The sequence below is a fragment of the Eulemur rufifrons genome, chromosome 27 (assembly GCF_041146395.1).
Source record: "Eulemur rufifrons isolate Redbay chromosome 27, OSU_ERuf_1, whole genome shotgun sequence".
Taxonomy (NCBI): Eukaryota; Metazoa; Chordata; class Mammalia; order Primates; family Lemuridae; genus Eulemur; species Eulemur rufifrons.
In genome coordinates, this window is record NC_091009.1 from 25,192,281 (window position 1) to 25,219,702 (window position 27,422).

The following is a 27,422-nucleotide window of genomic DNA, read 5'->3' on the forward strand; positions in this document are numbered from 1 at the left end:
TGTGGGGTGGGCGGGGAGCGTGCAGGTCCAGGCTAACGCAGAGTAGAGTGCCCAGGAGAACGGCTTGTACTTTGGCAAAACCAAAAACTTTTAGAGCAGGGTTGGCAAACTCAAATCTACCCATTTCCTGTTTTTGTAAGTAAGGTTTTATCGGAACACAGCCGTGCTCGTTTCAGTAGCACCCATGGCTGCTTTTGCATTACAACAGGGTTGAGTAGTCGCCACAGAGACAGTGTGGCCAGCAAAGCCTAGAATATTTACTACCTGGTCCTTTACAGAAAAAGTTGACTGACCCCAGCATCACAGAACACTTAGGTGGTCACTGTCCTTCAGCCCAAACCCTTGTTCAGAATTCACTTCCTCCTGGAAGGCTTCCTCAGTGAGGACCGTCTGGTGCCATCTGGGACAGGCTGCCCTTTCCCATAGCCTGTCATTCACCTGTCTCCTAAGTGTTCCCCAGACACTTGCTGTGTGTACGGTACCGTGTGCCGACTGCTGCGGACCCAGGGAAGTGACAGACATGGGACCTGACCCCTGCGAGCTTATGGCCTAGGTGTGGGGCGTTGTTCGTGCCATGGACTAGAGTGATTCAGGGTGACCTGTGTAACTAGTAAAGAGAAATGGGGAGGTCTGCATGGACCGCAGGGGTGCGGGCTTCAGGGAGGGGCAGAGGCTGATCTGGATCCTGACGGATGCCACATATAGGACAAGAGACAGGACACTGTGGGTGGTGAAAGTGGTCTGACCCAAGGTGCAGTCAGGAAGGACCTTGGTACGTGAGGGAGGGCGGGGAGAGGGGGACAGCCCTTAGGCCTGTCTGGGACAGAGACGGTGTGTTGGGGATCTGGGGAAATGAAGCTGGAGATAAAGGGTCAGGCTGGATTAGGGAAAACCTGAAAGACAAAGGACTCTGGGCTTGCCGTGGTGGGAAGTGGGGGAGCTATTGTAAATTCTTGAGCAGGGGAGTAACATGAAAAAAGTGTGTTTCAAGACTTTCTTTTCCTATTGTATCAATTGGTTGCTTTGTGATTGTTCTTAAATCACTTCACCTGGAACAGGCTTTGAAACCAGAGTAAAATGAAGCTCTTAAGGACAGGAGAGAACTGCCTGTTCCTGGCGCCCCTCAAGCAGCTAGGACCGAGCGGGGCACCCTGCCCCGGTGCCGATGGCAGCGCCTGGCTGCGCCCAGCTCCTGCGCTTGACTTGGACAACTCAGCCGCCACCCTTAGGTCTGAACACGCTCCATGAACTGCTGTTTGCATCTCCACATGGACCTGATGGACAGTCACATGCTCCCGGCACGTCACAACAGCACACGGCTCAGGGCCAGCAGATTCCAGGGAATGCGACGTGACAAGTCAGCGTGGCTCTGGGAACCGCCAGGCCAGGGGCCAGAGTCCAGCCCACTCTGCTCACTCACCAGGGGTGATTCAAGGCCTTCTCACAGGTGTACCGCTCATTCGGGTCCTTCTCTAGCAAGTGGCAAATAAAATCCTTGGCTGAGAGGAACAAGCAGAGACACGACAACTAAGGACCAGATTTCATGACTGATGGAAATTCACTTCCGGGCTGGTGGGTGGCAGTGAATGCATCTTTAGCTAATTTTCCAAAGAGGCAATTTTAAGAGGCTTAAAAGAGAGGAAAAAAAAATCCAAACCACCTAAAAACAACCCACCATAAACCACCAAAGAAGAGAGGTTCTAAGAGCCTCACCCACTCAGCACTGCAGAAACATCACTCGTCACGAGGCACCAGTGTGCCTGCACGTCCCATGTGTGTGCATTTGCACCGAAACATGGGCCAGCGCCGGCACATGGGCACACATGTGAGTGCGGCTTGTTCCAGCTCTGATTTCACGGGCCCAAGCATGGAATGACCATCTTCACACACACACACACACACACACACACACACGCTGCACACTGCTGTCGGGATCTACCCGCTTGGTTTTGCCGCTCCTGCCTGGAACACTCGCCTGCCTTTCAGCTAAACTGCCCACCTCCCCCCCACTCCTTCCCCAGGCATACTGCGGTTCTGCCCCCAGAAAAACAAAAGCATGGCCCTCAGATGTAAATTATTTATCTGGCCTTTGAAGCCGATGAAGATTTCTCCATTTCCTTGGCAGCCTGTTCTCCAAGAGCCTCAGGGACTTTGAGGAGCCAGGACTGTCATCCTTTGTTCAGCTCTTTTCTCTTGGCAGCCACTGCCCGAGTCTGCTATCTGTCTTTCACACCTACTGGCCTTACCTGACTCAGAAATGTCATCCCAGAATGGAGACTCAAACTCATAGTAGCCCTCCTTGATCTTCTCAAAAAGCTTAGACTCAGTTTCTTCGTAGAAAGGGGGGTACCCGCACAGCCTGCAGTGAGACAGGAGAAAGGCACGCAGCTGAGCAACCCTGTCCCTCCTGGGCCAGCCTCTCTCCTCCCCCCAGACCCCCACTGTACACACAGGTGGGCAATGGGGTCCCAGACCAGCGGTGTGACCAGGACACGTATCTGCCTCTGATTCAGGAATAAAGTGTTTACACAGGTGCCAGGGCTTGGAACAGGCAGCCCTGGGGGCAGCCCTGCCTTTGTACATTACTCCCCCAAACCCTTGCCACCTTCCCTGTGCGTCCCCTGGCTCTCGGATGCTGTATAAAAGAGCTTGAAGAAGTTGGTGGAATGCCCACTTGAGTGTAAGTTTCACGAGGGATCTATTTAGGCTGTTTTGTTCCCTGCTCTATTCTTGAGCACCTAGCCCAGGGATTGACGCAGGGTAGTCGGTGACTATTGGCTGAGTAAATGAGTGAAATGAGTGTAATTATTCAACATACACTGAGGAAATAGAGACCCGAATTCACACTAAGGTGCAAACATCTCATAGTGGGTTATCTTCCTAAGGGCAAGTTGCTGTAGGTGAGGGGATGGGGGGGGAGGAGGTGATGAGCAGGGTGGGGAGGGGAGAGCCTGGGAGGGTGTGCAGGGGAGAGACCCGGGGAGACCCCGACCGGCGGCCCGTCCTGCCTCGGGAGAGAAGGCTGAGATGCAGGAGCAGCGGGTCCACCCGGCTTCTGCGCCTGGCTAGGCCTCTCTCTTTTTCACTGCTTGTTCCCCAGAAGGGGACTCACGTATCCATTGACAGAAAGTGTTGGGGGGGGGATGCAGCAGAGGGGAGAGACAGCTGGCTGGGTGGTGGGGTCATGCTGGGCTCGGTTTTTAGAACCGGTGGAGGTCAAGAAAGAGGAAGCTTTGGAGCGGTGTGCACAAGTGTGTGCACGTGTGCGAGTGTGTGCAGGTGCGTGCGAGTGTGTGCACGTGCACGAGTGTGTGCAGGTGTGTGAGTGTGTGCACGTGTGTGCGAGTGCGTACAGGTGCGAGCGAGTGTGTGCACGTGCATTTGCTATGGGGGAGGAGCTGAGACGGGCCAGAGGAGGGAAGGGGCGAGCGGGCTCTGAGGTTTCCCAGGAGCTGAGCCAGCGCGCGCGTCTACTCACAGTATGTAGGTGATGACGCCGATGGACCAGCAGTCCACGGCCTTGCTGTAGGGCTTCTGGGCCAGCACTTCCGGAGCTGCAGCACACCAAGGGCAGAGTCAGGGCTGGGGGCAAGAGGAGGGGGCTCTGGGGTGGGGGCTGAAGGTCGGCAAGCAGCTTAGAGAAGAGGACTAGGGAAGACCAAGGGAAGGTGGTGTTTCTATGAGACTGAAAACTCCCCAAGGGCAGGGGCTGTGTCTCTTCCACGAAGACTAAATCTTCCTGCAAAGAGAGGCTGTGATTTCTCCCTTAGACCGGGAGTTGCCTCTGGACGGGGTCCATGATTGCCCGATCAGACTGGGGGTCTCCAGGGCTCTGTCTGAGGGTCAGGGTCAGACTGAGCGCTCTCTGAAGGCAGGGCCTGTGTCTCCCACTCAGGTAGGGGACCCCCCAGGGCAGGGGCTGTGCCTCTCCCTTCAGGCGGGAAGGTCCTCAGTGCAGGGGCTGTGTCTCCCGCTAGGCTGGGAGCTCCTGGAAGGCAGAGGCTGCATCTCCCCTGTGCTCCGCCGCCCCTGCCAGTTTTGGCGCTCCCGGAGGGCAGGCGGTAACTCTCCCATCAGACTCTGGGCAGCTTCTGAGGGCCGGAGCTTACTCTGCCCCACCAGATCGAGAGCTCTGGGAGGGCAAGAGCAAGTCCTCCTCTGGGTGGGAGCCCCGAGGGCAGCAGAGAGCTGCTGTCTGTGCTTATCCCAGATACCGGGGCTTGTACCAGTGGACTCAACACCTGCAGGTGAGTGAACGGCCTCCCTTTTTGGGAGAGACCCTCTGTCTCAAGTCAGGGCTCTGCTTCCCAGTCCCCAACCCCAAACAGATGAGGACTGGCTTAGAGGAAGGGCAGGAGTGAACGTGGATCCCAGGAATACTGGCCCAGGTACCCTGCCTGCTCTCACCTTTTGGGGGCCTGGAAGCCTACAGGGCTGTTCAGACAGGGGGCCCCACCTCTGCCAGTTTCCCAGAGTGCTTCCTTGGGGTACCTCCGGGTTCCTCAGGCCCAAACTCAATGTCCTGTGCTTCCAGGCTCCCAACAGTGGGGAGCTGAGGTCTCCCCCAGAGCGGGAGAGCGGAGGGCACTGTGCTCAACCCCTAGCTCTTATCTCTGGGTTTGTGATCCTGTCTCTGCCCCTGGTGCAGCCAGAAAGACAAAGGCCGAAGTCTGCCTGCAGGGGTGGGAGCCAGGATAGAGGCAGGGGCTGTGGGAAGCGGGAGGGGGTAGGCGGTAGGTCGTAGGATTGGAGAACAGTAGGGGTAGTTCCAGAGATGGGCGGATCGGCTGGCTCTGCCCCCCATGAGGGATTGCTCCCCCTGGATAGCCCCTGCCTCCTCACAACCACTCCTGTAAATAACAGCTATGTGGTTGAATGTAGCCAACTGGTCAACCTCCCTTCTGTTCTGAGACTCACCCACATAGCCTGGGGTCCCACAGGCAGTGGACATGACACCGCTCTGTTCCATCTTGGACAGACCAAAGTCTGTGATCATGATCTTAGAATTCTCTTCGGGGGTAAGGTACAGCAGGTTTTCAGGCTGTAGGAGGAGAGAGATGTGAGCGTAGGATATGATCACCCGAAACACAAATCTCTTTACTTCTCCTTAATATATAATTTCTTAGGAAGCTGAACCCTGGGCTCCTGACTGCAAGACCAGCTCATCTTCCCCTACGGTTTCCTCCTTCCTCCTCCCTGCACCCGTGCCCCTGCACCCCGGCACTGTGCCTCATGCCGTGGCCCTGACTTCGCTCAGCCTCACAGCCCTTGGCGTCCTAACCTCTCCCTCCCAACTACTCCAGGACCGTTTGCTTTTTGCGGGAACCGACCCTTGGTTAATTGCCTCTGATATCTCCAAAGTCTGGTGCAATGCCTTGTGCAGGGCAGACCTGCAATAAGTATTCTGTTGCCTTTGATTTTGACTGCGGCTGAGTCAAGACGCGTGGATTATTTCGGTATCCAAATAGGGTGAAGCAGAGTGAAAGGTTCGGGAAAAGACCGAGGTGCAAATTAATAATGATCGTTTAGCCTTTCAGAATCTGCTTAAGGAATCCGAGGGCAGAAGGGGCCTTGGGAGTCAACTGCTCTGGCCCTCTTGCTTTCCAGAGCTTAGAGTCCCGGGACCCATGCCGCTTCCTTGAGGGTCATTATCTGTTTCCCACCGAGGACTCCTGCCTTGGCACCTTTAAGTCTCTGTGGACGATGCCATTCTCGTGGAGGTACTTGACTGCTGACAAGACCTGCTGGATCACCAGACTGGCGTCCTTCTCTGTGTAGACACCCCGCTCTAGGATCCGGTCAAAGAGCTCGCCACCGGAGACACTGTGGGCACAGGAGCAAGAGAAGGAATTCAGTTCTCATTCGAGGTCAAAGCAATGAGAATGTGACTGCTCTGTGGCCATGGGGGACACAGCTGTGGCGGAACAGGCCGGTGCCCCTGAGCTGTGATTTGAGAGGTGCAGGAGGATCACACCGGTCTCAGAACACCTCCTCTGGGCGCCTGGGTGGTGTCACGAGGGAGTCATTTCTTTGGGCTGAGCATTGACCTCTCTCTGGAAACTTCCTTTGAAATGCAAATGCCCCCGGTTGGGGCTGCACAAGAAGCCAGTAATCCCTTAGTATGGACACACGTCTTAGCTGCCTTCTTTCCTGGCCTAGGACGCAGGAAGCCGTGATGAAAGAGGGAGGTCACGCTGAAATGGGGCAGAGTGGAAAAGAGGTGTGCAAACGAGACTAACTGTGCTATATCAGGATTTCTTTCCTCATTTTTGAAAATTGGGCTACCTAAAGCTGGAATTATGGTAGGGCTGTAGGGGTATTTTGAGACTCACATGGTTTGGTATCTCAGGACTCAGGGAAGCTTAAAGATCAAGTCCAACCCCCACTTCTTGAGTACAATTTATACTATTTTTGCCTGGAAGTTTTCTAGTCAGTACTAGAACATGTGAGTGTCAGAGAACTCGCTACCTCCTAAGATAGAGAGTTGAATCTTTTGGCATCTCCTTAATATTTCTATATGTTATGTTGAAACCTGACGCCCTATAGTTTCTACCAGCAGATAGGACTGCACAGAATAACATCCTTTCACGTGAATCTTCTCGAGTATGCGAAGACAGTGAGTGAAAAGCTATCCCGAGGCCTTCTCTTCTCCAGGATAAACCTCCCCAGACTATTTCAGCCTTGAGCCAGGGGCTGCAACCCTCTCACTGTCCGAGCCCCCTTCCCGCTGTCCTGTGATGTTAGATGTGGCCATGCGTGCCCGACAGCACCACGTAGTGACGAGGGGATAGACTTTCTCTAGCCAGAATGCACATCACCCTGCTGTCGGCTTCTGGCTCGGGCTTCGGGCTCTGCTCTAGGAGCTGGAGGCCCACAGAAAAGATGCTCTTTGTACATAGGTACGAATGCCTGACCCCGAGCAGCCGGGGTCCTGGAGGCTTTGGTGGCTCCTCAGAGACATCTCAACCTGCCCACCCCCTTGCTCCCCTTAGCCTTCCGAGTGGCCGCATGCTAATCCTGTTGAATTGGCCTCGGTAAGGTGCCATCTGGTCCCCACTCACTTATTAGTGCTGCTCTGGGCCCTTCCCACCTACTCCCTTGACTGCCTGCTACGGCTCGTCCCTGGAACTCAGGTGAGCCCAGGAGTAATCAGCTGTTTAGACCTGAGTTAGCTCGTTAAAGTTTCTCATGAAACAGCCCATCAGCAAAAAACTACATTGTGTTCTGCCATGCTGAAATTGCGGAGTGGGGTGTGTGTGTGTGTGTGTGTGTGTACTTTATGGAAGTGCCTTTGAGCTCAAGGATGAGCCCTCGGGAGCACCGACTAACTGCTACGGCAGTCACTGTCAGGCACACTCTTATTTGGATATGATAACGACCTGAGACCTTGCTAAGGAAGCAACATTTCTGTCCTACAGATGGACTCACACTATCACAGCCTGTTTTTTAACTTTGAGTGGCTCTCTTTTGAAAAAGTCTTTCTTTATGCTGAAATCTATCTACCTGTGGTTTCCACTCCTACAGTAATTTACCTTGGAGTGATGTTAAAACATTTACTATCCAGTTTAACGGGCCTGGATTGGTCAAAACGGACTCAAGCCATAGAGTCAGAAAACGGTCTTGGCGGTTCTTTGCCATGCCTGGCATTTCCCCTTTGGTTGCTGGGTTGTGAGGAGGTCCAGAAAGTTCCGGAGGAGGGGTGGGGCAGCAGAGCAGCATGGAAGGGTTGGGGTCGCAGCTATCTGCTGACCGGTAGGAAATATTCTAACGCTAGTAAGGTACATACCGACTCGATGATCAGCTCTAGCTTTACCCCTGGGCCCGCACAGAACGTCCCCGCTACCAGAGGCGTTCTGAGCCTAAAAGGACTCTTAGCATGTCAGAGCCTCTTGAACTGATTCTTGATTTTGTCTTGAATCCCTACCCTTCCCTCACCCCTGATCAACCTCCTCTAGGCCCCCCAGGCCCCACCAGACCTCCGTGGAGGAAGCGGGTCACCCTTGTCACCTTTCACTTACAGCTGCATGACCAGGTAGTAGTGAGTGGTGCTCTCGTAGATGTCCTCCAGGGTCACAATGTTTTCATGCTTGATCCTGGGGAAAGGAAGTGTAGAGTGAAAGGGATGTGGTTCGGGTTGTCCGGGCAGAGAGTGGAGACCCAGCCCAAAAGTTTCTGCTGGAGGCTTTGAAGGCCGTGTCTAGGAAGACCGGGTCCTTGTGTGGCCTTCACGGCAAGGGGGCTGTCACAAAGTCATCCCGAGAAAGGAGTCCCGGGGTGGTGCTCAATGCATATTCATTGAATGAATAATTGATCACCCTTCCTTCAGGGAACAAACAACTCCTTGTTACTCCAGAAATCTCTTTCAACTTTACTAACAGAGACAGTTAAAAGAACTGAGCAGGGCTAAGGGATTACCCAACACTAGGTTGTTTGATGAAACGAGTGTGCAGATCTCCTTCGGAAACCTCACATGAAGGAAATACAGGTTGAGTGTCCCGAAATGCTTGGGACCAGAAGTGTTTCAGATTTAGGATGTTTTTGGATTTTGGAATGTTTGCATATACATAATGAGATATCTTGGGCGTGAGACCCAAATCTGAGTTTATGTTTCATATACCTTATATGCATAGGCTGAAGGTAATTTTATACAGTATTTGTAATAATTTGTGCACGTAACAAAGTTTTGACTATGTTTTCACTGTGACCTGTCACATGAGGCCAGGTGTGGAATTTGCCACTTATGGTGTCACATCAGTGCCAAAAAAGTTTCAGATTTGGAGCATTCTGAATTTCTGATTTTCAGAATAAGGATGCTCACCTGGATACAGCAGGAGAGATTTAGGTGAGCTCAGTCTCCTCTTGAGGAACCATGGAGGAAGCGTTGAAAAATTATTGCTCCAGGACATTGTGAGAAGGGAGATGCTTATTTTGGGGGTCAGTTCTATGGGATGCCTTAGATTGGTGATTCTCAACCAGGGACTATTTTGCCACTCAGGAAATGTTTGGGAATAGCTGGAGACACTTTTGGTTGTCACAAGTGGGGCAGGTGGAGGTGCTACTGGCATCTAGTGTGTTGAGGCAGAAATGCTGCTAAACATCCAATAACGCACAGGACAGCCCCCAACACAACAGATAATGATCTGGTCCAAGATGTCAATAGCGTCGTGGTGGAGAAAGCTGGCCCCAGATCACCCTTCTCTGGGATCACTCAGAGATTGAGGGAAGCAAAGTAATCATATTAGCTCTCTCACAGGGTTGTATCAGGATTAAAGGAGATAATCCACAATGCCTGGGGAAGAGTGACCACATAACAACAGTAGCTATCTTCTTTAAGATATTTTAAAAGATACAGACCTGCTGTAGTGGTTGCTTGATGATTCAACTATACTCATATGCTGACAATGCCAACATTGATTTACTGATTATTCATTCACCGAACAAAGATGTATTAAACACCTTTTCTGTTTATAGGACTCAATCATAAGAAAGACCACATGGTCCTTGCTCGCAATGAGTTAGTTGACAGTCTCTCTCTGCTCTAATCTCCCTGGAGCCCAGACCTATACCTTCAGCATCTTACTAGACACCTCCATGTAGGGACAGGTGGACACCTGTATTCAATATGTTCCAACCAATTTCTTTCTATTTCATCCAAGCCTGCACATGCTTTTTGTTCTCTATTTCAATTGATGATATTGCTGTCCAAAAAATTGCTCAATCTCAGGGTCATTTTAGTGCTTTTTGTCTTCTACCCTTTTACCTGTAAGTGGCCTCCCATCCTCTAGGCTGGTATCCTCTGATCCATCCTCCAGCATGCCTGAGAGGCTTGGCTCCCAAATACTAATCTGACCCGTGTGACTCCTTACTTAAAATCCTTTGATGACATCTCTTTGCCCCCAGAGTAAAGTCAATATGCTTTATCGTGGCATCTAAGATCCTTTATAGTCAGGTCCCATTTCGCCATGTGAGTTTCACCTCTTGTCCCTTGATGCTACTCACTCTAAGTTCAGGTGCTTCCAGGACTCACTCTTCCGTAATGGCCTTGCACTTCCATGATTCTACATTAAAGTTTATGCTGCTCTAGGCCTGAATCCCCTTTTTCTGCACTGCTCTTCTTGCCCCACAAAATTCTACTCATCCACCAAGGTCCCAATAACCCGTGCTCATAAAAACACCACACGTAGGCGAAATGAATCCCTGTCTCCTCCAAACTCCGCCTTCTGCTGCTGTGACTCACATCTGATGGGATTAGAGTTTGTTAAGGACACCTCTGTCTGCACCCGGAAAATGGGAGCTCCTGAGGGTGAGGGATTCTGTCTGCCTCGTCCTCGTGGCCTGCTCCTGGGTCGGTGTGCCTAGCACACTTTTGGTGCACCACAGGGGTTCACAAGGTTTGTTGAAAGAATCTTGCTGTAAACGCTTGATGGGCTGTTAGCGTAGCCTTCATCATGACAGTTGGGGCGCTGACCCTACATTTGCTTTGGTACCAATTGAGGCTAATTTCCAAATCTTATGCTGCCTTCTTAATTATTGATTCTTTCTGATGTCGGCCCTTAATTGACTTTTGTTCCTTCGAGCTAATCACGCTCTGGCCTCTGTGCACAAACCAGCTCTTGCTGCCAGCGCTGGTGGGTTCACTGATCAATTTGCTGCCAGTGCCCACCCCCCTCAACAGAACCAGCCGGGACAGCTGTCTGCCTAAGCTGAGCTGGTTGAGCAAACTGACCCATCGACTCAATCAAAGGGAGCGGTGCCTCTGGGGGTGGAAGTCTGGCCCCAGTTCTCCTCGATGCTAATTTGGGAAGGAAATGTGATCCCACAGTGCACCCGACCAGCCCGGGGCGCACTCACTTTTTCAGCACCGCGATCTCATTCTCCAGGCTGCTGTCGCGGAAGGCAGGCGACTTCTTGATGCACTTCAGGGCGAAGAGCTTCCCAGTCATCCTTTGCTTCACCAGGAAAACTTCCGAAAAAGCTCCTCTGGGAAGACACCAAGAGACAAAACTGAGTGCTGGCTGGCTGGAGGCAAAGTGAAGGGGCAGATGAAGGAAGGTGTGGCTGACAATGAGTTTCCATTGTCACGTGGGCCCTGCTGCGCAGTGTCAATGGCAGGGACTGTCTGGCATGCCAGTGCGCTCTCTCCCCCAACACAGACTTAGGGACGATGCAGTTGCTCTTTCCTGGTTCTGTAATCTGGGAGCAACTCCCGGAGACTCTGGTTCGGCTGTGGAGAGAGTTCTCCCCTTGGCAAGCCCATTACAGAGAGGCCACTGCAGAGTCAACTCACGTCCCTCCCGACATGGTGCACTGTGGCATTGCCGCAGTGGTCGTTCCGAGGTAGCGCCGGGGACAGGGCTCAGACACGCAAGAGAGAAAAGACTCCTGTATTGGGTTTGGATGGTGATGTTAATAATCACCCTGGACCAGTTATCAGAGGACTAGGGAGCTGAGCAGCCTCTCATTCATTCATTCAGTAGGATCCGCAAAAACGAAAGACAGAGCCCAGCGGCCTCTGAGGCCGGCTGTGAAGACACAGCAAATGGAACCCAACGGGAGCACAGGAAAGGAGTCCAAATTACAGGCTTTTGGCTGGAAGAGGGTGTCCTGGGGACCAGGCCATCAGAACAGCAGCTAAGCTAGGGGTGGATGCTGGAGTCTGATTGTCCATGTTAGAACCTCAGCTTTTGGAGTGACAAGTCACTTAACATCCATATACCCAGTTTCCTCATCTGAAAAGCAGGAGTATCAATAGTCTGATTTATAGTGTTGTTCAGAAGATTAAATGAGATTAATGAGTTAACATACGTAAAGTGCTTAAAAGTGTTTCTGACATCTATTACAACCCTATGTGTTAGATAATATTATTATAATGTTGTTATTTGAACACCATTACAAAGAACACCTAGTAGCACAAGAGGAGATAGAATCTAAACGTGGCAACAGCTGGGCCATCCCCTCCCCTGCCATCTGGGTATTCTAGAATGAATATCCCCTGCCCGATAGCAGGCAAGCTTTTGTAAGGACTTTAAAAATCTGCATTAGAAAATGCTTGGTGTTTCCTGTGTCTGAGTTTCCTGTTTCCGCAGCTGCTCCAGGAACTGAGTTCATCAGAGCCTTCTGAGATGACTCTGTTTATCCATTCATTTACTCATCCCTTCAGCCAAGATTTATTGAGCACCACTGAGTCTTAGACACTGGAAATAAAAAGGTAAGTATTTCTGTTCTTGAGGAGCCTACAGACTATTACGGAACACAGACAAGTAAGCAATTAGCATTCGATTTGAAAAATGCTATCAGGCATTCAACGAATGCTTGTTGAACTAATGGGATTTCTGTGTCAAGCACTGAGATTAGTATTGGTCTAGCTTGGAATCCAGTGTGTGAGACACACACATACAGATAAGAATGATGTATTATGAGACCACAGAAAATGGACACTTAAGACAGGGCCTCTGCTACGGTTGGGCAGGTTGTGCACTGCACAACTGCAGCAGATGCCATTTCCCTTGGAGCCATTGTACATGTTCATATGATAATTATTATATCCTTCTCCCCCTCCCCAGCAGACAGCAGGCTAGAAAAAAGGGCACCTTTTCTCTCATTTGTACAAAGTGACCACTTGGGATAGCAGAGGAGCACTAATACGTAGCCCCCTCACTTAACACCCTGAGCTCAGTTTTAAGGGATGAATGAGTTAGCCCAGTAAAAAAAGAGCTGGTAATGGTGTTTCAGGTGGGGGTGGGGAAGAAGCATGGGCACAGCACGGAAGTGTGGAACAGCGGGTAGGGACGAGGCAGCTGGAGGGGTCGCCAGCACTGTGGGTGAAGTGTGATGTGGGGAGTGACAGGAGATGAATGTGGCTGGGCACCACGTGGAAGGGCCCCTGTTTTCAAAGCTGACGCCCACTCTAGGTCCTCTTGTGGAATGGAATCACATTATGGCCTTTGGTTTGCCACCTGAAGGTACCACCTATGCTGTACTGTATATAAATGGCACCCCTAGAACTGTGCAGTGTTATGGCAATTTAAAATGCTGTTATTGTTCTTCTGCCTCAGGCTGCTTTGGTCACATACTGTGTGTGTGTTGGGGTGTGTGTGATGAGGGCAGGGGAAGGGGACCAGAGGGCTTAATTGTGGCATCTGCCAGGGTGGGGAGCAGAGAAACAGTTTCGAGCAGCCAAGGTTGCACAGGTCAGAAGGCAAGACAGGCAGAGCCTTCAGAGCCAGGAGTTTGGCTGCAATAGAGCTTGGCTGCATTTCCTGCTCTGAAGAGCTCTCCGTTCTTGCCGGGAGCCTGCATGGTGGAGGAGGTGGGAGGGTACCATGGAGAAACCTCTCTTCCCGGGTAGGGAAAGGAGGAGGCCTGGGACTTGGACTATCACTGCCCAGTTTCCCTACTGCTGCCCTGGGGCCCTGGGGTGGTGGGTGCCGTCTGGGCAGGTTTAACAAAAGCCCATTCTCCCTGGCACATCATTCCAGAGGAGCTGAGGCCCGGAGAGAAGAGGCCTTTGTCGTGGGATGCTGGTCAATCCTGATTCAGCGGGGTCTGCTCTTCCCAGATGCTTCTGTCTCCACTGCACCTCCCTTTGGAGACTCGGTGGGACCTGCAGCCTGCGGGTCCCTGTCTCCTTCCTGAGCACCACAGGCTGCCTTCTCTTTAGCTTTTGCTCAGCCCTGACTTCTGCAACAGCTGTGGCTTTTCCCCCGTCTTGTCCTCCTGCTCCCCTCAAATCGGTGCTGAGCTGATGCATTAGAACCACCGCACACACTTAAAATACAGATTCCTGGCTGCTGGGCTCCATCTCCCAAAATTCCAGTTTGGTAGTTCTGGGACCAAGAGTCTATTTTCCAAAAATTACCTAGGCTAAAATGATATTAAGGAATTGTTATTCATTTTCTTGAATGTGACAATATTACGGATATATAAGGAAATGCCTTTATTCTTGGGAGATACAGAGGTTTCAGAGGTAATGTGTCATGATGCTTGCCATTTACTTACAAATGGTTCAATGAACTGTGTGTGTGCATGCAAAACAAATACTATATAGTGAAATGCTAGTAATTGTTGAATTTAGGCAGTGTGTATATTGGTGTTCATTGTACTATTAATATTAATAGTTCAGTTTTTCCTTATTTTAAACATTTTTCACCATGAAAAGTTGGAAGGATAAAGCTCTCCAGACAGCTCTGCTGTTCGTCTAGGTTTAGCTGCTGCTGTGGTGGACGGCACGGGGCCCCAGGGACAGGCGTGTCTACCTTCTGAGTGCCACAGTACAAGTCTAGCAGACGGAGGATAAGCTCTTGTCAACCTGGGTTTCCTTTTCTCCTCTTCTTGGCATTTTTGGGACACTTAACAAGTCATTTCTGATTCACCCAAGAGACTTGTCTCTCTCTCTCTCCTGCCAAAACTCCCCCTCTAGCCACCCCCATCTTGGCAAGGGCCCTGGATGGAAGGCTGTCACTCTGACGGCCAGTGGGGCTCCTCTTGCGTGTGCAGAGCCCGGCAGCCTGGCTGTGCCAGGAGGGCCCCGAGGTCTCCTCTCTGTCTGCAGTGACAGTGTGGGCAGCCGTCACTGCCTGAGGTCATTGCCCCCCCGGCCAGAGCAGAACCGGCTAAAGAGAACGCTGGCCCGAGAGGACAGCCCACTCCCTGCTCCTCACTGCCCAGGCCCAATGAGCCCAGGCTAATTAGCCGACCAGCTGGGGTTCTGAGGCGGTGGGGGCTGGTGGCCCAGTGCTGCTGCCGGCCTGCGTCAGAGACTGCACCCCCCACCCCCCCACCAGGGGAGAGGCAGGACTACGTGGAGAGTCAGCTCCAGACAAGCTGCCATGTAGTCATCGTCAGGGGGCAGGGACAGACGCCCTGCAGGCCGGCGGGAGTCTGAATGACAGCACGGCTGAAGCGCTGACGTACGGAGGAGCAGCGAGGATGGCGGTGGGGGAGCCGACTCAGGTGTGTGTAACCCATTGGCTCTCTGGGCCTCGGAAGCCCCTTCTCTTCCATCTGTAGCAAAAGATGGGGTTGGTCTTTTCACTGCTAGGGAAATGAAGGAGCTGGGGGAGGCGGGCCTGGAAAGTTCTGGGGTCACCGAGTCTCCGAAGTCTTCCCCAACTCTTCTCTCGTGTGGCCAGAGCAAGAACCCACAAGTTGTCACAGATCTGGATGTAGGTGGGGGTCACGGGGGTGGGCTCAAAGGAGGCAAAACCTGGGGCGAAAGGCGCTGGTATTCCCTGGGGGCTCCAGTGTATTAAATCATCCTCGGTACTGTCCCAAGCAAGGTACCTGCCCCCCACTCCACCCCACTCCCTCCCCTCCAGGCCCGGTCTGTAAAATTCCGCCTATGTCCCTCAGAGCCACGAGATTAAGTCACGGCAGCCTCAGTCCTGTTCACCAGTTGCTACCAGCAGAGAACAATTCCTGCAGCCCCTCAAAGCAGGCAGCCCAGCCCCCCCAGCCCCAGGACTTACGATCCCAGTACTTCCATGAAGATGAAGGTTTTCCGGATGTTGGTGGTCTGTTTCTTCCAGGAACTACAGTCATCTTCTTCCTTTCGACCCATCGCCTCCAGAGTTGAAGCTTCCGGGGATGCTTTGTTGGAGGGCGGGAAGAAAAAGATATGGTCGGCTGATTGCTCAGACAAGATGAAAACAGGTTGCAAAAGAATCCGAAATACTCACATTCTTTGTGTGATGACATATGGAAGGATTAGGAGCAAAACCTGGCTACTTGGCAAAAATAAGACCATCTTCTCACTTGCTTTTTAAGATTACTGCAATAAACTTATTGAATGTCTACTGCATGCTCACTTAAGAGCAATACCACGTACGCGTGTAGGTTAAAATGGGAATATCTACCTTGCGGGAATGCGAGCTGAGCCCAGGCATTTCTTATGTCACCCAAAGGATGGCCAAGGTGTTTGTTTCGCCTATGGAGTCAGCCAGGCTTCTTCTGTAACGTCCTAACTCTGCCACCTCCCCCAATTGTTCTCACGCCTACCTCTCTCCCACCTGTTATGGGTTAAATGGATGAGTGTTAAATAAATGAGTGTTGTGTTTTCTTTGTAACTCCCACATTTAGCACAGTGCTGGGCAAATAGTTATGCACCAAAATCTAAATTGAATTGCGCCCTAACTTTACAGTTCCGGAGTTACGATGTTCTTTCAACAGTCAGCTGCTATTGGAGCTGGACGTGCGCTGGTGCTCGTCATGGATGACGGCACTGCCAGTCTGGCGGAGACACGCAATGGGCAAGTGAAGCCACATGTGTACAATCACAGGACAGAACAAAACCTGGGCTTGTCAGAGTCTAACAGGGAGGGTTTTCTTTAGATACAGGCCAGGGAAGGCCTCTTGAGCAGGTCTCTTTAAGCTGAGACCAGAAATTTGTGAAGGGGCCAACCTAGCAAAGAGTGCACGAAGGAGCTTCTTGGCAGAGGCATAAAATACCAAAGCTCAAAGAGGGGAAAGAGCGCGGTGTGTTCCAGACCCCGAAGGGACAGTGTGGCTGGAGCAGAGTGAACTCGGCATGGCCAGGGGTGGTGAGTGGGAGGGGAGAGGCGGGCGGGGGGCAGACTGTGAACACAAGGCTTTGTAGACTCTTGACAATGTTGGGTTTTCTAAGTGAGACAGGAAGATGTGAAGGATTTTTAGGAGGGGAGTTAAATTACACCATGGATGCTTTAAAGAGCTCACTCTGGCTTATCTGTGGAGAAGGGTGTAGAGGTGCCAGAGTGGCAGCATGGGACATAGATGAGGCGGGGGCAGAAGTCCAGGAGAGAGATGACAGTGGCTTGAACCATGGCAGGAGCGAAGGAGAGAATGGTGGGCCCAGGGCGTATTCTGGAGTCCAGTTATTTATGGTGCCAGGTTATCTGTTGCGTGGTGGGGCAGAAGGAGGCGAGAATGACTCCCATGTTTCTGGCAGGAGCGTTTGGGGGTGGAGGTGCCCTTACTGAGGTCATGAATACTAGAGAGAAACATGTTCTTGGGGTGGGGTGAGGTGCGTTGGAGGGAATCTCTGCCCTAGCCACCCTCTACGGCCACCGCACGGCAGGGCTGCCCGGTGTCTGGGAGCAATGGGTGAGACGCCATTTCTGCCAACACCCTCTCCCCCACACTCCTTGGACCCGACAGAGAAGTAGGAAAACATGTAATGGCTTTCCCTCCCCACTTAAAAAAAAAAAAAAAAAAGCACCTGTAGAATCCATGGGGTCTTTAATAGCCTTAGGACAGAAAGAAAGTTTGGGCCTCCACAATTTAGCATTAGGTGACGAGCATAGTTTTGGGAGTCACTTGTGTTCAAGTCCTGCCTCTGCTAGTTCCTGGTTAGATTGTTTTAGGCAAGTTACTAACCTCTTTGAGTCTATTTCCTCATCTGTAAAGTGAGGACAAACTGATGATATGGGGAGGGTTAAATGAAATAGTGCACGTAGAGACACTGCCTCACACATAATAGACAGTTGTAATGGAGATAATATTTCGGAGACATTTATTGATGCATTTAATTCCTCGTAATCCTCATCTGGAGGACTCATGTTATGAAATAGCTTCCATGGGATAGAGGGAAACGTCTTCTGCCTCATAACTATGACGCTTAGAGACCTGGGAATGAGAAGAATGTGACACACGCAAGGCCCTTGGCCTTGGGGACGAGGAGGTGGAAGGATGGGTACTTTGTGTCCAAGTGGACCATGGAAGGAGAGAGGGGGACAGATGGTGTAGCTGTCAGAAGCACATGTCTTTGCTGTCACCCTCTGGGAGCAGAGCACCCATCCAGGAAGCAGGGGGACTGGTGACAGGGATGGGTGGGCTTCCCAGGACCCTGCTAAGTGTAAGCCTAGGAGGGGCTCTGCCTGCAGCCACATCCGACAGGGCAGGGAGTAATCACGGGGAGGCCCCGTGGGAGGAGTCTGAGACAGTGTCAGAAGACTATGGGACCCGAGGCCCCTCATCAGTCTGAGGCCACTTGTCCCACACCATGAGGTCGAGTGAATACCTTGCAACATAAAATGCCACCTTGCAATAGAGCAGGAGGAGGAAAGGCCATCTCAACTCTGTGTTTTCCTTCGAGAGACAGGGTCAACTAAATGAGACTCCTTAAACCTGAAGAGATTGGTACGCTATAGCAGACAAGTTCAGATACAAAGTTCCCCATGTCCCCTTTTGCTGCCCAGTGGGGTAGGGGTTCCTGAGAAATAAATAATAAAGAAGCTGCATTTTCTTTGTACATTTTATTATACTGTGTAAATTTGCAACCTGGCTATATAATAATTGGTAGCTGTTATTTTAAAAATGCAAGTGAGAAATGTTAAGAGTTCCTTAACATTTGATTCAGCTGAATGTGTAATACATCTGGAGGCTTGTGCTCGTGTCTGCAGGCCCCTTTGTGGATTCGCTCCTGTTAGCAGGCCCCCCCCCGCCCCCTCCCCACCCCCAGAGACCACGCTGTTCAGGGTGCAGGCACCGAGGCGGGGAGGGGGGCTCTCCGGCAATGGTGGGCCGACACTTGACTCTGAGGGCACAGTCTACCAAGACAGAGAGAAACGGGTCCCAGCTGGCAGAGCTTGCTGGGAGGAGGATGAAATATTAGCATAGGGGATCTCCTTAGCCCGATGCCATTCTGCAGAGCTGAGCCCGGAATCTAGCAGCTTCCACTTATCAGGGCGCTTGGCATCCACAGTCTATGAACTCTCATTCCACCAGGCAGCCAAGAGGGAAATCTGAAGTTGTCCCTTATAGCAGATCAGTCCCTTTGGGTTTAAAGAGTCTCATTTAGCTGACCCAGTCTCCAGGGGCATCAGAAATGCTTCTTGCTGGCCGGGTGTGATGGCTCACGCCCGTAATCCTAGCACTTTGAGAGGGTGAGGCGGGAGGATCCCTTGAGGTCAGGAGTTGGAGACCAGCCTGACCAAAATTGAGACCCCGTCTCTACCAAAAATAGAAAAAATTAGCCGGGCGTGATGGTGCGCGCCTGTTGTCCCAGCTACTCGGGAGGCTGAGGCAGGAAGATGGCTTGAGCCCAGGAGTTTGAAGTTGATTTAAACTGTGATGACGCCACTGCACTCTACCCTGGGCAACTGAGTGAGACTCAGTCTCAAACAACAACAACAACAACAAATCAAAACAAAACAAAAACAATAAAAGAGACATGCTTCCTGCTGTGTAGACACTGCAATGCTGAGAAGTCTTGAAGAATATAGGGGATGAGGCTAAAGGTTGGGTATTTAAAGGAGCAAAATCAACAGGGTCAGTTTTTGTGTCTCCCTGCTGTCCCTCCCCCTCGGCAGAACCACAGGGCCACAGACGCTGCTTTTCCAGGTAAGGAGCCAAGCCAGAGCCACCGTCCTTCCAGCTCGGAGACACCAGCTGAGCGTCCACTGCTCCCCCTTCTGGAGCCCCCGTGCAATGACTGCCGGCTCTCCAGGAGGCTTTACCACCTCATTAGCAGCTCTGTACTCACTGTTCCTTCTTCCCCATCTCTCTTAAATAGCTTTAAAAACATAGTATTCATAGCTGGAGCTGGGCTATAAGAAAACATCTTTCCCGCCCACCCCTCCTCCCATACACAGAATCCTAACGATTTCGTTCCGTGCTCAGTGCAATGTGGAAAACTCAGGGGCCCAGGTCTGAAACCCCGACACCTTCGGCTCTTCCTTCCCACCCTTCTGTGACCTCAGAGGAATCTCCTTGAGACCCCCGTGCCCTGGGTGCTGGAGGTGCAAACAATGGGCTCTGGCCGGGGTTGCCCGTGTCCTTTCCGCTGCTGCGTTCTGCTCCTTTCTGCCGAAGTCCTCCCCCTCCTCTCCTGACTTCTGTAATCTAGGCCCTTTCAGAGGAAAAGAAAACAAATTCTGAGAAGCCTGAAGCTCCAATATTGCTCTCATCTGTTTCCAAAGTACTCCCCGCCTCTCACTCTATTTCTGGCAACAATTTCCTTTGGGTTGCAAGCTCGGGAGCAGCCCCTACAGATTTCTCTGGGATGTAGGGTGATCTCACATCCATAGCTCAGGAGACACCATGGACGTCTGCATGTGTGGCTGGTCCAGGCTCCTCGCTCCCCAACAGAGCCAGACCTCGAGAATATTCTACGAAATGGCTCCTGGCAAAGAAAATGACCTTATTCATGTGGAGGTAACACTCCTTCATGCAACATGCATTTATTGAGTACCTGCTGTATCCACATTGGACTATATACAGACATTTCTATGATACGAATTTAGCCTTGAAAATGGTTACAATCTAGTTAGAAAGACCAAACACAGGGATATAAATAATCAGCTAAAAAATACAGGCCAGCCTACTTAAAGGACAGGGACCCTGGGTCACTGATCTTGGAACCCCTGGTGCCTACTGCTGTGCCTGGCACTCACTGAAGGTCCAGCCCATGTCTGTTAGAGGAGCGAATGAGGAAGAGGGCCCTAGGGGGTGGGTTGATTGGGGAAGGCTTTGCAAAGCACTTGGACTTAAGATGCTATGAAAGGGTTGGTGCATGCATTCTTTACATTGCTTCCGAGAGGAGCCTGCAGCAGGAAGACCTGAACCCTGGGAAGGGACAGTGGGGGGACCTCCTTCTCTCCATTCCTCTCTATGAGGCTCTGCCTGCCGCACAGCAGAGAGTGGCCACAGGAGGCAGAATCAGTTTGGCTTCTTGTCACCATCATCCCTTCAGGGACAGACTACGTAGCGCCCGGGTGGGATCTGTGTTCGGGTCTTGTCAGCAGAACTTCCCTGGGACGCTGGAAGAGGCCTTTCCCGGCTGTTCTACCTGGAGTCAGTCTGCCGCCCCCGCAAAGTGACTCTCTCTCAGGTGAGCTGATGCTTTCTTCTGTGACACATGTGACCATCTGAAAGCATCCTGCGTATTGTGTGAGGTCGGCATCTCTACTAGAATGCCACTCCCCAAGGACAGAGACCTCGTCTACCTTGTTGTCACCTCGAGCCTAGTGCAGTGCCTGGCTTCTACTTAGTGCTTGCTCGTATTTTTTGGGTGGTCTTCTTGGCCTCTTGGGGGAAAATTTGGCAGCTGGGGAGGAGACTACAGAGGGGAAAGTTCTTCCTAACGGGCAGGGCGTGCAGCCCTGGGGTGGACGCGGCCTCTACAAGCTTCCAGGGCCAGGCTGCGTGACGCTGGCAGCCGTCTGGCTACTTATACGGTGCCGGTGAGGGATGTGCGGCCATGCGCCCGGGAGGCGGGCGTCCTCCACACGCCTCTCCGCGGAGCTTCACCGTCCTTCCTCCTCCCAGGCTCCATCTGGTCACAGGAGCAGCACCGGCCCCAGACGGAACTCTCAGGCAGATGGGGTTTGTCTGCTGTGGCCTCCTCATTGGCACGACATCCCCCCAAAGTGCCAGGTCACCTCATGCCCGCATGCTGCCCAGACCTCTCTCTCTGGACCCTCCCTCCTGCCCCCCGTGTCCTCCCTACCAAAAGTTTCCTATTCGAGTCTCAGCCATTAGGGCCCTGCTCTCAGGTGCTTATTAAATCAATCAGCTGGGCTAAGAGCTTAAGAGTGTTACCCTCCTAATAAGAGTCCCAGAGTCTCGGGAGCATGATGTTGTAATCCAACGGCATTCAAGCTGATCTGATCCAATCTAATGTATGTACCAGGTAGGAACAACAATACTGTCCCTAAACTGGGCATGGACAAACCAGAGGAGACGGACACAGGGAAGGAGAGAACCTTCGGGTAGCACCTCTGCAGCCCTAAACCCACAGATGATGGCTCTCAATTCTACCTACAGAAAGAGCCACCCTGCTTTCGGCAGTGCTGTCACTTGAGGCTTCTGAGCGAGGAGGTGTGAATCACTCTGGGACAGAGTGAGCAGGACTCAGAAACTTCTAGAGCTCGCCTGGCTCTTTTACTGACCTCAGAGGAATCAGTCCACCCTAAGACTGCTTTACGGTCTCTGATTTCAGAGTTTTCCATTCCTTGGAAGCATGACTCAAAAAGGCCTGTAGGCCTTGGGAAGGAGGTTATCAGTTGGATCATCTTTAATAAGAATATGCTCTCTGCCTCCAGGCTGGGGCACACGGAATCGTGGAAATATATACAGTACTTGGTTATAAAGGGGTAAAAGGCAAAGGCTGGGAAGTTTTCTTGCCTGGAACCCACAATTTCCTGGACTTTGGCCCATATTGGACTTCACATCATCCTCTAGATTGAGAGGCACACTAGGTAGAACCCAAGCTCTGGCTCCAGTCTTGGCTTGGCCCCAAGGAGCTGTGGATCCCTGGGCAGATCACTATACATCTCTGAGTTTCCATCTGTCTGCTCAGTGAGAAGAGGAGACTGGACTAGATTAAGGTTTCCTGAAGTTTGCTTTTCAGAATATTAGTCCAAGGAGACTATTGGTGAGCCAAGTGGATTTGCTGTTCCTCTGGCCTCCTTCTTGGAGATTCGTGATCCACATTATTAATAGCTTATTAAAGCCTCTGAGGACTGTCAAAGATGCATGCTTAATGCTTTTAACCTGGCACTTCCAAATTTAGGAGAGGATGAAACTTTTTCCTTTTGTTAACACTTATTAGCGTCCAAGGGACCCGGGGATGCCCAGAGCACACTCTGGACAATGTGGCCGAGCCCATCTTTAATGTTTTGTAATTCTTCAGTTTTTTGAGGAATACATGAGATTTCCAACAGTGCACTGCCATCAGTCATAGTGCTGCCCTCCTCGTGGTGTCCCGGGCACATGGCTGGGTCTGTGTAGCTGTCAGAACTCATTTCAGGTTCATGGTTGCAAGCCAAGTGGATCATCAGCTTCCCCAAATCCAGGCCCTGGGCCCTACAGACTCCTGGAGACCTCTGGCTGGAGAGAGACTCCAACGACCGTCCACTCCGCTCCCCAGCCCTCCTACCATCCTGCATTTCAAAGGCCAATTCTGCACACCAATTTCTGTTCACAAAATGACTGAGGAAGAAGGTTTTTCAATTGCTGTCTGCAATTTATTTTAGGTGCAAACCCACGTTTAACGCACATTTAAATTTTACCAAACCCACATTTAAGTTTAACCAAACCCACATTTAAGTTTAACCAAATCACATTTAAGTTTAACCTACATTTAAGTTTCTTGCTGCAGTGACAAGCCAGAATTCATGCGTTTATTGCATGCTTCTCATAGAGGATATGAAGAACATTCTCCAGGGCCTCATTTGGGGGCTGACAGGTCAACACACAGGGGCGATTAGAGAGAGTAGTGTAGGCTACTTATTCTTAACATGCTCCTAACCACATTGGGCCTCAGTTTCCTCATCTGCTGAATGGGAATAATGACCCCTGTTCTATTTCTCAGCACTCCTGTGGAGGTCTAGTGCATCAATGGGCATGAAAGCATTTTGCAGCCTTCCAAGTGCCATGCAGTGGGCCCACATTACAGGCACAGGAATTAAACACCATGCCCTGGGGAAAGAGAAAAGGAAACAAATAACAATTTAAATAGGGGCGAACACAGGCTAGGAGATGTGAATCTGCTGTTTCCTCAGCTGGTCCCGGCTCCCATGAGCCTTTTACAACGTGAGCATCTTGTCTGGCTGGGATTCTAAAGTGTTTAAAGATATGTTATTTTTCATACATCATGGCCACGAATGCAAGCCAACTACTTCCTCTGGTGCTCAACCAAGGAAGCGGGGATCTGTTGCAAGAGCAAGGGAAACAATGCCTGCGTTGGGGCTCTCCACGGGCAACATTCCCGCTTCACTGGAGCACCTTTGCAAGGAATTTTCAAGGGTAACGCTGACTGTGCGTTACACGCTACCTTTTAGCCTAACGCCCGTGCAAGAGGCGCCTCCGTGGTACAGGTGCGGGGCTCATTACTGTTAAACGTCGCCGCCATGCGCTCCACCTTGGCACCCAGAGGGCAGATGAAGGACCTTTCCCAGTGCAGAAGGAAGGCCAGGCTGAACTCAGGATGGCTGTGTCAAGAAGCTCTGAGTTAACCAGCCTTCCCTCCGAGGACACGGGTTTGACAATTACGGACAGCGCGTGCTGTCCCCTGGCCCCGCCGGCTTGCTTTCGTGCTGGCAGCCGCTCCTGCTCAGCCCCAGCCCCAGCCCTCTTGCCGCTGACCGTGGCGGCGCGCCCACAGTTGTAGCGCCGGGCACGCGGCCTGTTTGCAGACTCCGCTGCGCTCCCTCATTCATGCTGCAGCTCATTCACTTGCCGGCTCTGGCAGGCTGCGGCTGGGCGCCGCCACTCGCACGCACTCTACTTCTGGCCGCGTGCGCGTGTGTATGGGGGAGAGGGAGTGAGGGAGGCGCTTTCCTCTTGGAGGGGGGATGCTTTTCCCTTCCAGCCAGAACTGCTCCCAGGCCTTACAAGTATTCGCTGCCCCGACCGAGCGCCTGCGCGGGGCACTGTGCTAGGTGCTTTGCATGCATTGTCTTGTGCAATGCCTCGCTGCTGCTTTCCAAGGTAACCCCATTTATAGCTGAGATACTGCTGGATAGAAATGTTCTGGAAAAAGATGCCCCAAGTCAAACAGGCAGTAAAGGATTGGGCTGGGCTGGGAGACCTGGGCCATCAAATCCCAATACCAGTCTCCTTGTCATTGTACCACAAAACCTGTTGCCTCTTTCCTGGAAGCGGTTGCTGGGATTTCACTCATTCCCACCTTTATCCTTGTGACGCTGTCATGCAATCCTATCACCTGACTTGTTCTCCCTGGAACATGTGGCTTGGGTGACCTGGAAAAGGCTAAGCCCCTGGAGCACTCAGATTTCTCAGCATCAAGCCTGGGGGCCCCATGTCTAGTGCCCGAGCCTCTCCTGGCTCCAGCTCAAACGTTTTCTCACTCTAAACTTGGGCTTCTTTCCCAAAGTTTTGCCCCATTTTTCTAAAGAGTACTCTTACTAAACACACACACAGCCCCCATCACTATTTGTAGCATCATGGCAAGTTTACTGAATTTATCAGAAAACCTGGGCTCAAATGCTACTGCAATCAAATGTGTAAATCACTAGTGCCCGGCTTTGCAACCCCAAGCAAACCAATCTCATCTGTTTGAGCTTCAGTGGTCTCACCTATACTGGGGGGTATAATACATGCCCCCCCCCACCTGATGGGATTGTTCTAAAGATGATTAATGAGAAGCGCATCATAAACTGTAAAGTGTGGTGCTCATATCAGCTATTACTAAGCACTTTGTGTTATGCCCTGTATCAGATGTGGGTCTCCTCTTTGGTTCTGGTTAAGCTTGGGTCAGCAGGAATCACAGGGGCCTGGTTCTGTCTCCCACCTCTGATCTGGACAAGATCATCTCCTTACCCAAGACGGAACCTGCTTGACTCTCCTGACCCTTCTCAGAGATTTTCCTCATGATCAATGTATCTGGCTCCAGAGCAAGAGGCTGACCAGCCCAGCGCTGCAGCCAGACCCGCCGGAGCCCTGGCAGCCGCCTGCGGGAGCCTCAGGGTTAATGTTTGTGCGTCAAAGTTACGTGGAGAGAAGGGGCCACGGTGTGGATGGGGGTGACGGTGGTGGTGGTGAATCCAGACCTCCTTTTAACATCTTTGCCTGAGAACTAAACTAGGGAAGTTTAAAGACAGAAGGGCGGTAAACGCGCCCCTGGGGAAGGTGAAGGAGCTATCTTGTGACTGACAGCTAGAGCGGCTGTGTTCTGCATCTTAACGCAGCCGGGGATGGGGAGCCTTGAGCCTGTCCACGGACCCTGCCAGGAGGGACTGAGGCTGAGCCTCCTTCCCTGGGTTTGCACACTCTTTACAAATCTCCTTTTTGCCGCTGGTTCTCCTAACCCTCCCACCAACCCAGATAGGTAGGCAGAGTGGGCATTACCCGATCTGGACGCTGGGGTCAGAGAGGGTAAGAGATGAAGGTTGAGCAGGAGGGAGGGCAGCAAGAGAGCTGGAAGTCCTGACACCCCGCAGGTGGATGGGGTCCCTTCTAGGCACAAAGCCCCAAAGGCTTGTCCCTAAAATGCAGGCGTGGCAGGAGGGGCATAGAAAGATATTTTGCTCCCTTTTCCCTGCCCAGAGTGCAAAAGGTTCCCACTTAAGCCAGCCCAGGCATGATGGTCAGATGGCGCCTCAGGGAGATCACCCCCACCCTGGACCCCCATTCAGACTTATTTTCCAAGGCAGCTATAACTTACCCTTGATACCACAAGAGTCAGGGAAGACTGCCACTGGGGCTGAAATAAATGCCCAAGTCACTCACAAAGTGGCTCTCCGAACCCACTCTCTAGGTGCCACATGCCTCCCACTAAGCAAGGAAACCCCCTAAAGCCAAGAAAAGAAGCAGGTTCATCTTACCCAGGGACTCGGGAAGAATCGTGCTCTTGGGCTCCCACTCCAGCTCCTACAGGTCTGTGAGGATTAGCTGCTCCAGTGCTTTAACAATAAACCCAATTAAAGGGGAGGAATGCAGGGGTTTTCTTTCCCAGGACCGTAACCAGGCAGCCTTAAAGGGGAGGGAAAGTAGCTAGGGTGGCTGGCATCTCTCCTTCCTTTCCTCCGCTCTGCTCTCTCTCCCTCCCAGCGAGCAGCAGCAAGTCCGATCCAGAAAATCGCTTGTGTGAAGGGGCCCTTTTATGCCTGGGGGGGTGTGTGTGTCTGTGTGTGTGTGTGTGTGTGTGTGTGCGCACGTGTGCATGTTATTGTGTTTGCATTGCTGTGTGTGATGGAGAGAGAGGAAGAATGGAAAACAGCAAACCCATCAAATTATAGGTTTCCCTTGGCCTGAGTGGGTGATAGAAAATATCAGAGAAGCTTTCTAGGACTGCCTGCCTCAGTTTCCCTTTTAACCACTCAGTTGCTGGAGTCTGTTGTCTAAAAAGACCTCCCTGAACAACAGGATATCTATCTGGCTGGCAGGCAGAGACTGAAGACCTCTGGGTGTCTTATAGAAGGGGGAGAGAAGCCCTTGGATGCCCTGCAGGGAGCCCCTGGGTTGGACTGTCCCACCCCGTATCTCTGCTTTCTCTCCTTTCCTCCAGAAGCACACACTCTGCTCTCCATCCTAACCTGTTAGACCCCAGGAATTCATTCCCCACCCCCCGGAAACTCTCTGCTCCCCCTGTTCCGTTACGCTCATCTCTCCATCCCGCCCCTGTCGGGACCTCACAGTCTCTATCTCAGCTTCTCCTGGGCTGCCCCTTCTGGGTAGGCTCCTTAAACCTGTCTTCTGCCCTCCTGCATTCGCCTTCTCTACTCACCCCTTACTGCTAACCTCCACTCGCGGGGCCTGTCCCCATCTTCATGAGAACCTCCCAAACCAACACCCCATCTGGGTTGTCATCCTAACCTCAACATCCAGATGTTGTAGATGTCATCTACAGACAAGCCTGAATGTGCTACAGCCACCTTCAAACCCACCCTCCTCCTGGTTTTCCCAGCTATGTTAATGGGCTACCATCTTCCCAGACACTCGAGTTAGAGCCCCTAGTGTTTGCTCTGTCCGTCTTATCTGTT

At 51.8% G+C, this 27,422-nt stretch overlaps 1 protein-coding gene across 1 annotated transcript in view; it reads right to left on the reverse strand.

Moving 5' to 3' along the window:
- CAMK1G (calcium/calmodulin dependent protein kinase IG) overlaps positions 1 to 26,325 on the reverse strand; it is a 28,851-nt gene extending 2,526 nt beyond the window's left edge. The window contains exons 1-9 of the mRNA XM_069459483.1: positions 26,265 to 26,325; positions 15,468 to 15,588; positions 10,852 to 10,980; positions 8,019 to 8,093; positions 5,685 to 5,823; positions 4,918 to 5,041; positions 3,479 to 3,554; positions 2,247 to 2,359; positions 1,421 to 1,499 (exon numbers count right to left, since the gene is read on the reverse strand). Coding sequence (XP_069315584.1) covers positions 1,421 to 1,499; positions 2,247 to 2,359; positions 3,479 to 3,554; positions 4,918 to 5,041; positions 5,685 to 5,823; positions 8,019 to 8,093; positions 10,852 to 10,980; positions 15,468 to 15,559 — 827 coding nt within the window. The 5' untranslated portion in view covers positions 15,560 to 15,588; positions 26,265 to 26,325. The remainder of the gene's footprint in view (positions 1 to 1,420; positions 1,500 to 2,246; positions 2,360 to 3,478; positions 3,555 to 4,917; positions 5,042 to 5,684; positions 5,824 to 8,018; positions 8,094 to 10,851; positions 10,981 to 15,467; positions 15,589 to 26,264) is intronic.
- Between the last annotated feature and the right edge of the window lie 1,097 nt (positions 26,326 to 27,422).